The sequence below is a fragment of the Ctenocephalides felis genome, unplaced genomic scaffold, assembly GCF_003426905.1.
Source record: "Ctenocephalides felis isolate EL2017-DRISC unplaced genomic scaffold, ASM342690v1 CF-g0.4_SCAFFOLD_01604, whole genome shotgun sequence".
Taxonomy (NCBI): Eukaryota; Metazoa; Arthropoda; class Insecta; order Siphonaptera; family Pulicidae; genus Ctenocephalides; species Ctenocephalides felis.
Window position 1 is genome coordinate 47,404,456 of NW_020537758.1, and position 13,048 is coordinate 47,417,503.

Consider the following 13,048-nt stretch of genomic DNA (forward strand, 5'->3'; position numbering starts at 1 on the left):
GACCAAAAGCCGCGACGGAAAGGCCAATACATGTCAAATCGAGATATCGCCGGGCTCTCGCCTTTCCCCGTCTCGCGCTGATAGTTCGACGCGTCGGCGCGACGCAGCTTTCGGGCGCTTGCGTCGAGTGAGGCGGGTCGAGAGAAGCTTTCGGCCAGACTTGCTCCATTGGTCCGCTGCCGACGCGCGTCCCTCGTCATTGGCTCTACGGCGTATCATTTATCCTCACCTGCGACTCGATCCCCTCCACGGGACTGAAAATTCAATCCGTCTCGTGTAGCCCGGGCACTTCAGTTAGATCATAGGAACTCAAATAGCGAGGGCCCCCTTCTAAACCAAACACGACGGGACTGTGCGCTCAGCAGTCCTCTGTACAACAGGCCTGTTTGTTTTTCCAATCAGTGTTTTGTTGGCTTTCTTCATCAACAATACCTAGTGTAAATGTGTGCAAGATACCTGTTGGCAAATTACAGTTTTTAATTATTAATTTTATTAGTGAAGTGATCGAACAACTGTTTTAGTGTTATGAATTAAGTTTTAGTGTTAATAATGACAATGATGCCACAAAAGTTATACCCTGAGCCGACGATTACGAGTTCTATGAGTACGGCGGGAAATTCAATGTCGCCGATGCCGCCGACGTACAGTATGAATTCGATGGGTTGTGTTCCCATGGGCATGAACGCCGGATCGCCGACGGCCAGTTTTGGTGCTAATATGTTGGGTTCCACAATGGGCAGCATGGGTTCTATGGGTTCGATGGCTGGAATGAACGGAAATTGCATGTCTGGTAGCGGAATGGGCTACGGATCTCCGATGGTAAATATGACATCGTGCCTGACACCCGGCATGGGCAGCGGATATAACGGTGGACCCATGAGCGGAGGTCGCGCGGATGGCGACGCGGCTTCACCAAATTCAGCGGCTATGCAACGTGCCAGGACAGATAAACCTTACAGAAGAAGTTATACACATGCAAAACCGCCATATTCATACATATCTTTAATAACGATGGCTATACAAAATTGTCCGACGCGCATGCTAACGTTAAGCGAAATTTATCAATTCATTATGGACTTGTTTCCGTTTTATAGACAAAATCAGCAACGTTGGCAAAACTCTATTAGACATTCTTTGTCATTTAATGACTGTTTTGTGAAAGTGCCACGAACGCCTGATAAGCCTGGCAAAGGATCATTTTGGACTTTGCATCCGGACTCTGGAAATATGTTTGAAAACGGTTGCTATCTGAGGCGGCAAAAGCGTTTCAAAGATGATAAGAAAGAAACGATCCGTCAATCACACAAATCGCCATCGCATATGGACGGAGTAGACAAAAAATCGTTATTGCAGCAAGATGATCGCGATAAATCAGTGGACGCGCAGCATTTAAGTGGCATGCTTGGTTCAGTACCTGGAAAAGGTGACACAGATGGTTTAGGTTTGCTACATGCCGGCGCGGATTTATGTTTACAAAATCAACATCATTCTCAATTGCATCACTCTCAACACCACCACCAACAATTGCAGCAAGAAGAACTTTCAGCGATGGTGAATCGATGTCACACAACAGCACTGTCATTAGCAGATTATCATCCGATGCATTTGAAACAGGAACCGGCAGGATATACGCCTTCGAATCATCCATTTTCGATAACGCGACTTTTGCCGGCGGAGAGCAAAGCTGATATTAAAATGTATGACATGAGTCAATATGCAGGATATAATACTTTGAGTCCATTACCGAATTCACATTCAACACTTGCCAACGATTCATATTATCAAAGCAGTATGTACCACGCCCCAACGGGGGCCACTAGCTTGTGACAGTATCCTTTGGCCTAAGATGATAGCGGATTTTAGGGCCATGAATATTATCCCACAATATCAACACAGTGCGCGTAATTTTTGTAAATAATAAATTTTCGAGAGAAAAAGACTCTTGTGTGTAAATTAATTTTATATAGATTTGTGTAGAATGCAAGCGTGATGTGTTTTTATATATAAAAGACTGTTTTCGACAAAACATCGAACACATTACATATGTGCCTGATACGAAAATTTTTAGTGCGCAAAAATTGTGTGTGTTTACATAAAAAGTCGGTTAAAAATGACAGTTTCGATGCAGCTGCACAAAAGATGCACATACACTGAGGTTTGTAAATTAAAACTTCGGTCTTTTTATTAAGTGGCAATTACTCGTGTTTTACAAATATCAGCGTTATGTTCATCTTTTGTTGACATGTGTTTCAAAAATTTCTCGGTGTGATTTTACTCCTCGAATCAAAATATAAGCAACGTTAATTAACTCAAAATTTCAATTGGATCTGTGCAAAATCATTTTTTGAAAGTAATCTCATTATCGTGGATCTTTTTATGTAATAAATTAAATGCGTTGATCGTAAGATTTGATTATTGGTTTTGGCATTTGCATAATTTTTTTAATTAAAAAGCTGCCAGATTAAGTTATTGAATATTTAAAAGCTATATATTACTATACTAACTGACTCTATTGCCATTTTCACCAATCGATAAAATAACAAACAATCGAATAGAATGTTAATTAATAAATCTTTGTTATTATTTTTATTGTGATGAAGTTGATGCTTTGTTTATATACGAGTATGTATATAAGTTACACAATATCGAAATATTATATCAATTCCTGAAATATGTAAAATACTCTTAATTTAAATTACTCATTTCTTAAAAAAATCATAAAACGCGCTAAAAACTTATTAGATTTTTGTAACTTATATATGTATTAAAAATATATTGAATGAAATTTCAATTTGATCATAATATTTATTAAATGTTTGTTCAGCACGTTTCTTAAAAGATTGATTTTAAATGCATCTATAAATATCTGCAAATCATCTATCAAATTGGAATTGAGCTGTTTGAAAATAATCTGAAATATTTGTGAACGAAATACTATAAATTTAAATCTGATCTATACTTTTTGCATATGTTTGTGTATTTTAGTTATATATTTCTCTTCCGCTAAATAATGCATAAAACATGAGTTTATTACGAAAAATCAACTCATCTGATTAATAATAAATAACTACGTTTTGGGTAGTGTAAATTATTAAAAATGTCATTTTTATTAAATAGTATATTTATATATGTATAATAGAATATGCACATATAGTATTGATCTAACATATGTGTAAATTTGTTCATCGGTATATTATAAATAATATTGTAAAATCGATTTATATAATTATTAATTGAAAATATATAGATATATATGTACATAAAATAAATATTATATATAAAAATTAAATTATTTGTTGTTTTTATTTTTGTATTTGAATAAATTATGACTTTAATATTATTGATTCACTTTTTTACAGGTTTTTATTGTTTGTGATATTAATTATTTATAGCGAACTCAATAAATTAAAAAGAGCAAGCAAATTATTTCACTTTATATTTAATTTTAGAGATTTTTTTTACTATTTTGTAATTCTTTTCGATATATTTATAAATCGTAAATTGTGACAAAAAAATAATTTAATACTTTGATACTTATGGAATTTTTTAAATTTTAATTAAAAAAATTTTTTTTTAGAATTTCTTAAATTATAATCGAATGTTTGGTATGTTTGTGTTTGTATTTTTCATCAGGGCTAAAATCTCTATTAAAATATTTTTCAATAAATGTAGTTCGCATCTTGAAAAATTGTGGCATTTTTTATCAAAGCTGAATTTCCTGATTTTGAATATTTTTCAATAAATATAACTTCCATTTTGAAAAATTATGATGTTTTCTTAAAGACAAACGAACGCTTACTTTCTCAGTGTTTGCAATTTTTATCAGAACTGAATTTCCTAATTTTAAATACTTTTCACTAAATTCAATTTGGATATATTTTCGAGAGTATTTCAAAAGCAAACGAACACTTTTTTAGTGTTAGTGTTCAAATTGAGAATTTGACACTCAGAATTGAGATTTCTAATTTTAAATATTTTTCAATAAATATAACTTGCAATTTGACAAATTGGTATATTTCTAAAATAAATGTTGCTGGCTGGATTAGTTTTCGCAGTTTTCATCAGAACATATTTATCCAATTTTAAATACTTTTCATTAACTTTGCATTTTGAAAAACAGTGTTTTTTTGAAAAATTTTAAGGTTTGGTTTTGTGAGTGTTTGTAATTTTAATCAGAACTGAATTTATTTCTTTTAGATATTTTTATATAACTTGCATTTTGAAACACACAAACAAACGCCTAGTGTTTGAATGTATTTTTTATTAAAACCAAATTTTCTAATTTTATAAAAATATAATATATTGTAGATGATAGATAAAAAAAATTATAATAATATATGAAAATATAAGGTGGGGCTAGAGCAAAGGTCAGAGTAACCGATAGTGACCGATAGTGTACCATTAAACTAAAGCAAATTGTAAAAAAGTGAGATGTATATTAAAAACTCGATCAACGATATCGATTTGAAGCTCTCAAATTCTTATTATAAATCTTTGTTATTTTTATAAAAAATAATAAAAATATTTATTAAACATTTAAAAAAATACATAAAGAAATATAATTTCAAATACTCAGATGCACAAATCAATCATCGATAATTTTAAAAACTTTTGCAAAGACAAATAATTTAGAATATTAAACGCACTAATCGATAGACTACTCGGAAAATTCAAAGTTCAGATTGTGAATTGGAATATAACTTGACATCATCGGTTATCGTGTCTTCAGCAACCTCTTCGTAATCTCGTTCTAGGGTTGCTATATCACTTCTGGCCTCTCCAAATTCACCTTCGTCCATTCCTTCGGTTACGAACCAATGTACAAATGCTCTTTTGGAGTACATCAGATCGAATTTGTGACCTAGACGTTCCCAGGCATTCTGGATCGCGGTGGTGTTGGACAACATCGAGACGGCGCGTTGGACTTTGGCAAGATCTCCTTCTGGGACAGCCGTCGGCGGCTGGTAGTTGATGCCGACTTTGAATCCAGTTGGACACCAGTCGACGAATCTTGATAATGGAATTATTATTTAAAATCATAAACACACACATATGTATTTGTTTTAATATAAATTTCGAATTTGAAACCACAAAAATGTGTTTGGATCAACTATCATTATAAAATCCAATTTCTGACTGGACATTCTTATAGCTTAATATACCTAGAAATGATTAGTTGATCAACTTCGGAACAGAAGATTTTTAAAAAAATTACTAGTGATGTATTTTGCGTTTAACTAAAATGTATATATACTAGCTGACCCGGCGACGTTGTTTTACCATAGCACATTTCATAAAAAATTTGTCATGTATCTTTCAATTACAAATTATAGAAAATTAAAATAAAGAAAATTAGTCCCAAAATTTGAAAAAATGTTAGTGTTGGACAACTCTTAATAAAATGAATTGCTTTTCCGTAGAGTAGTTATAGTAATGGGTCAAAAATCGAAGTTGAAAATATTTGCATATCTTCACGTTTTGAAGGTTTCTGAACATTTGGGCATAGAAAAAATGAATGTGTGTGTGCGTTTTGTATATCCGTATTTTTTTTGTTCACGTTTTCGGGCGCACGGATCAACCGATTTATGGTTAAAAAAACATTCGATTCCTATTGATAGGGAGATGTGCTGATTAGTTTTTGGCAAAGACAGGTCTGCCGTTACGGAGACACGGAGCAAAGAGTGCAGAAAATAAAAATCGAGGATTTAAGAGAACGGAGTATTCGATTTGAATGATCCAAAAAACATTTAACTTGTAATGATTGGTAGAAGTTGTGTTTAGTTTTTAGCGAAGGCATGTCTAGCTGTTTTGGAGATACTGAGATAATTGTGAAAAAAAGGACAGTTTTTGAGAGAACTAAGCATCCGATTTAAATGATTCTAAAAACTTTCTGCTTTTCTGCTTTCTGTTTTGACAAAATAATTGCTTTTCGAAAAAAGGTATGTACATATATCGAAAATAATTCAGATTTTAATTTTAAGTCTGGCTAAAGTTCTAAAGCTCAGTTATATACTTTAAATAAATATTTTAAACTTTGTAATTCAGTTTATAAATTTTTATAAATATTAGACAATGTTATAGTAATTATAATAATCGATTTTAAAACATTTAATTAACATTTAATAACAGCAATTTGCCTTAAGGCACGATGCCATACACAAATAGTTTTAAGTAAAATTTGAGTTATTTTTAAGCTCAGAAATTTAAACTAAACTATCTGTAAGTGGAATTCTGTCTTGAGGCAATTATGGCATCGTGCCTTAAGGCAAATTGCTGGAACTTCCCGCACCGTAACGAAATGTTCGAGGAATACTGAATGTTTTCAAATAGATTATTATAAATATTGTAACATTGTGTAATATTTATAAGAATTATATAAACCGAATTGCAGAGTTGAAATTATTTGTAAAGTATATTAGAACTATAGTCAGAATTAAAAATAAAATCTGAAATATTTTCGATATACAAAATACAAAAAAAAAAAAAAAAAAAAAAAAAAAAAAAAAAAAAATGAACAAAATTTTTTTTTCAAAATCAATTATTTTGTTAAGACAAGCAGAAAGTTCTTTGAATCATTTAAATCGGACGCTTAGTTCTCTCAAAAACTGCCATTTTTTACATATTTAGCTCCGTATCTTCGAAATGGCTGGGCCTGTCTTTGCCAAAAAGTAATAAACACTTCTCCCAATCATTACTGATTGAATGTTTTTTAGATCATTCAAATCGGATACTCCGTTCGCTCAAAAATTCGATTTATATTTTCTGCACTCTTTGCTCCGTATCTCCGAAACGGCTGGACCTGCCTTTGCCAAAAACTAATCAGCTCTTTTCCCAATCAATAGAAATCGAATGTTTTTTGAACCATTTAAATCGGTTGATCCGTGCGCCCTAAAACGTGACTGGAAATTTGTATCCACACATACATACACACACACACACACACACACACACACACACATCCATTTTTTCTGAGGTATGCCAAAACGTTCAGAAACCTTCAAAACGTCGAGAAATGTAAAAATTTTCAATTCCGATTTTCGGCCCATTACAATAACTTACCCTACGGGAAGTTAAAAATGGCTATAATATTAGGAGTTTGTGATAAAAAAGTAAAAATTCAGGGTGGTATGTATTGTTCATTGCCATATTATAAAGAAATAAAACAAAGAAATCAGTCTAGAACTTAACAAAAAAAATGAAGGGTGAACCATCCTTATCAATTAGGGATATAAAACAGGTTGTAGCCGATTCTTGCACCTACTGATTACAGATATAGAATTTGGTAAAAATTGGTAAAAAAGGAGTACGGGAAGGAACATTGTGACATGAAAATTTTATATATAAGATTTATATATATATATATATATATATATATATTATATATATATTGGCGTATATTGAATTGTGTGGATACTGGATAGTAATAGGAGGAATGATTGAATTATTGCTCTATGATGCACAGCATTTTCATGAAAATTAAAAATTTTCAATAATATCACTAATTTCAACTAACCTGATACTTCTTTTATTTTTCATAATGGCAATTGCCGCATTTACGTCCTTCGGCACGACGTCACCCCGATAGAGCATACAGCACGCCATATACTTTCCCATTCTCGGATCACATTTCACCATCTGATTCGATGGTTCAAATAATTCCGACGTGATCTCAGCCACACTCATTCCCTCATGATAAGCCTTATCAACTGAAACTACAGGAGCATACGAAGCCAATGGAAAATGAATCCTGGGATAAGGAACTAAATTCGTCTGGAATTCAGCCAGATCTACGTTCAAAGCTCCGTCGAATCTAAGAGAAGCTGTTATGGATGAAACGACTTGACTGACAAGTCGATTTAAGTTGCAATATGTTGGTCGTTCTATGTTGAGTTTTGTTCGACAAATGTCGTATATTGCTTCATTGTCTACCATGAAGACAACATCGGTATAGTTCATGGTCGAATGGGATGTTAGTATGGAGTTGTAGGGTTCCACAACGGCTGTGGACACTTGAGGAGCTGGGTACACCTACAAGGGAAAAATATTGTTGTATGATATTAATACCTTTTTATTTATGTATAGTGTTTCATCAAAATTTCTTTCTTTCTTACCGCAAATTCGAGCTTGCACTTCTTCGAATAATCGCTGTAGATATGTTGCATCAGCAGGGAGGAAAATCCAGAGCCAGTTCCTCCTCCAAAGGAATGGAAGACGAAGAAGCCTTGCAAACCAGAACATTGGTCTGCAAGTTTCCGGATTCTGTCTGCTACTGTATCAATAATTTCACTTCCGATCGAATAATGCCCACGGGCATAATTGTTTGCTGCGTCTTCTTTGCCAGAAATCAGTTGGTCGGGGTGGTATAATTTTTTGTACGGGCCTGAACGGACTTCATCTAAAGTAATACAAAAAATTGAAAATTGATTACTTTACTTTGATTTGACAATGATATCATTTTTAAATTGTGAAGGTAAACAATGCTTTTGATTTAATTTAATTTATATGTCTATAGTGGCGAAGAACGTTATCGCGTTGACTTTGTATGGACAGGGTCGCGCGTTCGAATCCCCGCTATGGTAATCTGACATCGGGCAGCGCGATGTCCATTTTCAATTGAAAATATAGATAAAAAATATGTTTCCAATTGAAAATAAGCCCATCTCGGGCACTGCGGTGTGAAATGGCAATGGGAAACCTCTCACACTATTCTTCCCTGAAGCGAGTTGGAGTTTAACTCAGCTCACGGACCTGTCCTATTTAATATGTCTATAATAATGTGTATTGAAGCATTTTTTAACTAGTTGGTTTGGTATTTAGCCTTGAGGCAAGTTACATGAACTTCCCGATATGTGTAAATAATCGACTTAATCAAAAAAAATGTGTAAATAATATACTTCATCAATCCTACTTTAAAAAAACGATAATAATTTTAGCAAATTTTGACGAATTTGTAAAATTAAACTATTTGTCGTAAGGCCGTAATATTACAGTAAGTTCTATAAGAACATGATGTATATCGCCAAAAAAAGTACCATGAAAATCGGCTTAAATTTTTTTTCAACAGTTAATTACAAGAAAACGGCTCGGTAGATTTTCACCTAAAACTAATCAGTACCATTCCCAACTTTTTCGAACAAATCTTTCGAACAGTTTTTGATATTTTAAAATCGGTTCGGTAGGATGAGCTTAAATGTCGACAAAAATTTAACACTTTTTTTCAACAGTTAATTACAAGAAAACGGCTCGGTAGATTTTCACCTAAAATTATTCAGTATCATTCCCAACTAATATCATTCGAACAGTTTTTGATTTTTTAAAATCGGTTCGGTAGGATGAGCTTAAATGTCGACAAAAATTTAACACTTTTTTTCAACAGTTAATTACAAGAAAACGGCTCGGTAGATTTTCACCTAAAATTAATCAGTATCATTCCCAACTAATATCTTTCGAACAGTTTTTGATTTTTTAAAATCGGTTCGGTAGGATGAGCTTAAATGTCGACAAAAATTTAACACTTCTTTCAACAGTTAATTACAAGAAAACGGCTCGGTAGATTTTCACCTAAAATTAATCAGTATCATTCCCAACTAATATCTTTCGAACAGTTTTTGATTTTTTAAAATCGGTTCGGTAGGATGAGCTTAAATGTCGACGAAAATTTAACACTTTTTTTCAACAGTTAATTACAAGAAAATGGCTCGGTAGATTTTCACTTAAAATTAATCAGTATCATTCCCAACTAATATCTTTCGAACAGTTTTTGATATTTTAAAATCGGTTCGGTAGGATGAGCTTAAATATTGACGAAAATTTAACACTTTTTTTCAACAGTTAATTACAAGAAAACGACTCGATAGATTTTCACCTAAAATTAATCAGTATCATTCCCAACTAATATCTTTCGAACAGTTTTTGATTTTTTAAAATCGGTTCGGTAGGATGAGCTTAAATGTCGACGAAAATTTAACACTTTTTTTCAACAGTTAATTACAAGAAAACGGCTCGGTAGATTTTCACCTAAAAGTAATTAGTACCATTCCCAACTAATATCTTTCGAACAATTTTTGATTTTTTAAAATCGGTTCGGTAGGATGAGCTTAAATGTCGACAAAATTTAACACTTTTTTTCAACAGTTAATTACAAGAAAACGGCTCGGTAGATTTTCACCTAAAATTAATCAGTATCATTCCCAACTAATATCTTTCGAACAGTTTTTGATTTTTAAAATCGGTTCGGTAGGATGAGCTTAAATGTCGACGAAAATTTAACACTTTTTTTCAACAGTTAATTACAAGAAAACGACTCGGTAGATTTTCACTTAAAATTAATCAGTATCATTCCCAACTAATATCTTTCGAACAGTTTTTGATATTTTAAAATCGGTTCGGTAGGATGAGCTTAAATATTGACGAAAATTTAACACTTTTTTTCAACAGTTAATTACAAGAAAACGATTCGATAGATTTTCACCTAAAATTAATCAGTATCATTCCCAAATAATATCTTTCGAACAGTTTTTGATTTTTTAAAATCGGTTCGGTAGGATGAGCTTAAATGTCGACGAAAATTTAACATTTTTTTTCAACAGTTAATTACAAGAAAACGGCTCGGTAGATTTTCACCTAAAATTAATTAGTACCATTCCCAACTAATATCTTTCGAACAGTTTTTGATTTTTTAAAATCGGTTCGGTAGGATGAGCTTAAATGTGGACAAAAAGTATTTTCGAATTACAAAGAAACGGTTTGTCAGATCGTTGCACAAAACTGACAAACGATAGTCCTCACCGAAATACATCAAATGGCTTTTAAATTTCTAAAATAGGTTCAGGCGTTTTTGAGAAAACGTCGATCAAAAGTCTAATTTTGACAAATGCCAAAAAGACCATACTGATTTTTGCAAACTTTGACGAATTTTTAAAGCTGAACCAGTTATCGTAGGGCCGTAATATTTTAGTATGATATAAAAGACTATGGTATCTATCGTCAAAAAAATAATCATAAAAATCGTCGAAATTTTTTTTTTAAAAACTTTGTTACAAGAAAACGGCCCGGCCGATCTCTACCAAAAACTAATCAGCACGATTCCCAACCAATATCTTTCGAACGGTTTTTGAATTTTCAAAATCGATTCAGAATTGCGGGCTAAAACGTAGACGAAAAATTTTTCACTTTTCTGCCATTTATAAAGAAACGGCTTGGCCGATCGTCGCACAAAACTGACAAACAATAGTTCTCGTCGAGATACATCGAATGGCTTTTAAATTTTTGAAATCGACCCAGCCGTTTTCGAGAAAACGTCGATTTACGGCAAAAACCTGTTCACATACACACACACACACACACACACACACACACACACACATACTTTTTCCAAATTTGATCTCATTCGATTCAGAATGGCTTGAAACGTCGAGAAAACATAAAATTAGCGAATCGGATTTTTTTATGAAACATAAACTTCTCCTTCGGGAAGTTAAAAACAGGAACAAAAATAAATAGTAGGCATTCAAAATAAATATAATGTTATTTCACAAACTCTTATAAAATATTTAGAACAAAGCTTAAACATGTCTTGAAAAAAATATTTTTAAAATTGACAGGTAAAATCCAAAAGCAATCCAAAAAATGTTTTGTTAAAAATAATTGTTTGACGTGATTTTGTTAAAAAACGTAATCAAAACTTAAAAATACGCATTACATCTAGAAAAAATATAACAGTATTCATAATATTCATAATAGTGAAAACAGGAAAAAATATCATTCCCAAAGATTTCTTGTTTTGTCATATATTGCTACATTACATACATAAGCTTTGTTTTGATTAAGTTGTGTAGGGTTACATATTTCTGATAATAAAAATCGTTATAAATCATTTGGTTGTTTTTAGCTATTAATTTTTTTTATATATTTTTATGTCGTCCCGATGTGAACGCCTCGCCCTTTCCTTGCATGATTTAATTTTAGGACCAATCCATCGTATTTGAGGAAAGTATTGCAATATTTGCTCGTAAGTAAACGTTCAAATTACCATTAAATTAGTTTTTCAGCTAACTGCTACATTAACAAAATTATTGATAATCAACAAAAGTGGCACAACCGTACCCAGTCTTACCTACTAGGTAATATATTGAGTTACGGTGTAAAATTAAGATATAGCCGATTGGCGTTAAAATAATTAATTCATCAGAGTCAATACGCATAATACCTTGATCATTGCATCTTCTATAATAACATATTTTTTTACATAATAAGAATAGGATCTTTCGTATTTTCGTTTTATTATATTGGCCATGAAGGTGACAACCTTCAGGGCATTAAACTTTACAAGGAATGGTTGCTACCCCTGGTAGAGGGGGTAGCAAAGTGTTGAACTAGTTGTATAATAAATAGAATTAGTTGTATAATAAATAACCAATAAATAAATCTTCTAAGTATAAGTTATAATAAATTATAACTTAGTGTCAAATCACTGATTGTAATAAGAACTGCAACAAATACATAATATACATACAAATCAGTGATGTAATACAGTCCACAGCTACGAGGGTTAAATTATAACCCAACAACCTGAGTATCGAAGGAGAGGTTTAATACATTTTATAACTACGTAGGGTAGAGCGGGGCTAGTTGAGCATAGGGGCAAGTTGAGCAATCGAAATATCTCTAAAACTATTCACCGTCCGTTTAGGCATTATTGGCGGAAAGATAGAGGTTTGGCAGAAATAAACATCCCGCGATTGCTAGTGGCCGCTGACAAATCAGTGAGACTCACGGGGTTTTTGTTTATTTGGAGACCAAAAAGTAAAAAAGTCATTCATCACGAGTTTTCGTCTAGTTAGTCAAATGTTATTTATTTTTAACCAACAAAGGTAAATTTTATTCTTCCATATAATTATAGTACTTTTAATATGCAGAGAGATTCTGGCTATAATTCTCACGTTTTTTTTTATAAACTCACTTTATTTTGAAATTCCGAGTTGGGGTTAGTTGAGCATAGTTGCTAAACTTGTTCTGTCACTAAGACAATTACCATTAACTTCCAGAA

General features: G+C 32.5%; 2 protein-coding genes across 2 annotated transcripts; one reads left to right on the top strand and one right to left on the bottom strand.

The window, feature by feature from the left end:
- The first annotated feature begins 327 nt into the window (after positions 1–327).
- LOC113373194 (protein fork head-like) lies at positions 328–1,927 on the top strand. Its single transcript, XM_026613506.1, has one exon. The coding sequence runs from the start codon at positions 550–552 to the stop codon at positions 1,825–1,827; it is 1,278 nt and encodes a 425-aa protein (XP_026469291.1). The 5' UTR covers positions 328–549; the 3' UTR covers positions 1,828–1,927.
- Positions 1,928–4,670: 2,743 nt separating this feature from the next.
- Positions 4,671–12,203, bottom strand: LOC113373879 (tubulin alpha-4 chain-like). Its single transcript, XM_026614147.1, has 4 exons — positions 12,116–12,203; positions 8,112–8,395; positions 7,514–8,028; positions 4,671–5,010 (listed from the first exon to the last, which is right to left on the bottom strand). The coding sequence occupies exons 1-4, from the start codon at positions 12,201–12,203 to the stop codon at positions 4,671–4,673; spliced, it is 1,227 nt and encodes a 408-aa protein (XP_026469932.1).
- Between the last annotated feature and the right edge of the window lie 845 nt (positions 12,204–13,048).

Excerpts from the sequence above, each read along its gene's own strand:
- LOC113373879 (XM_026614147.1), bottom strand. The coding sequence starts at position 12,203 with ATGCGTATTGACTCTGATGAATTAATTATTTTAACGCCAATCGGCTAT. Across the intron at positions 8,029-8,111 it reads AGTGCAAGCTCGAATTTGCG|GTGTACCCAGCTCCTCAAGT; the intron begins GTAAGAAAGAAA and ends TTTCCCTTGTAG. Across the intron at positions 5,011-7,513 it reads AAAAATAAAAGAAGTATCAG|ATTCGTCGACTGGTGTCCAA; the intron begins GTTAGTTGAAAT and ends TCCATTATCAAG.
- LOC113373194 (XM_026613506.1), top strand. The coding sequence starts at position 550 with ATGACAATGATGCCACAAAAGTTATACCCTGAGCCGACGATTACGAGT.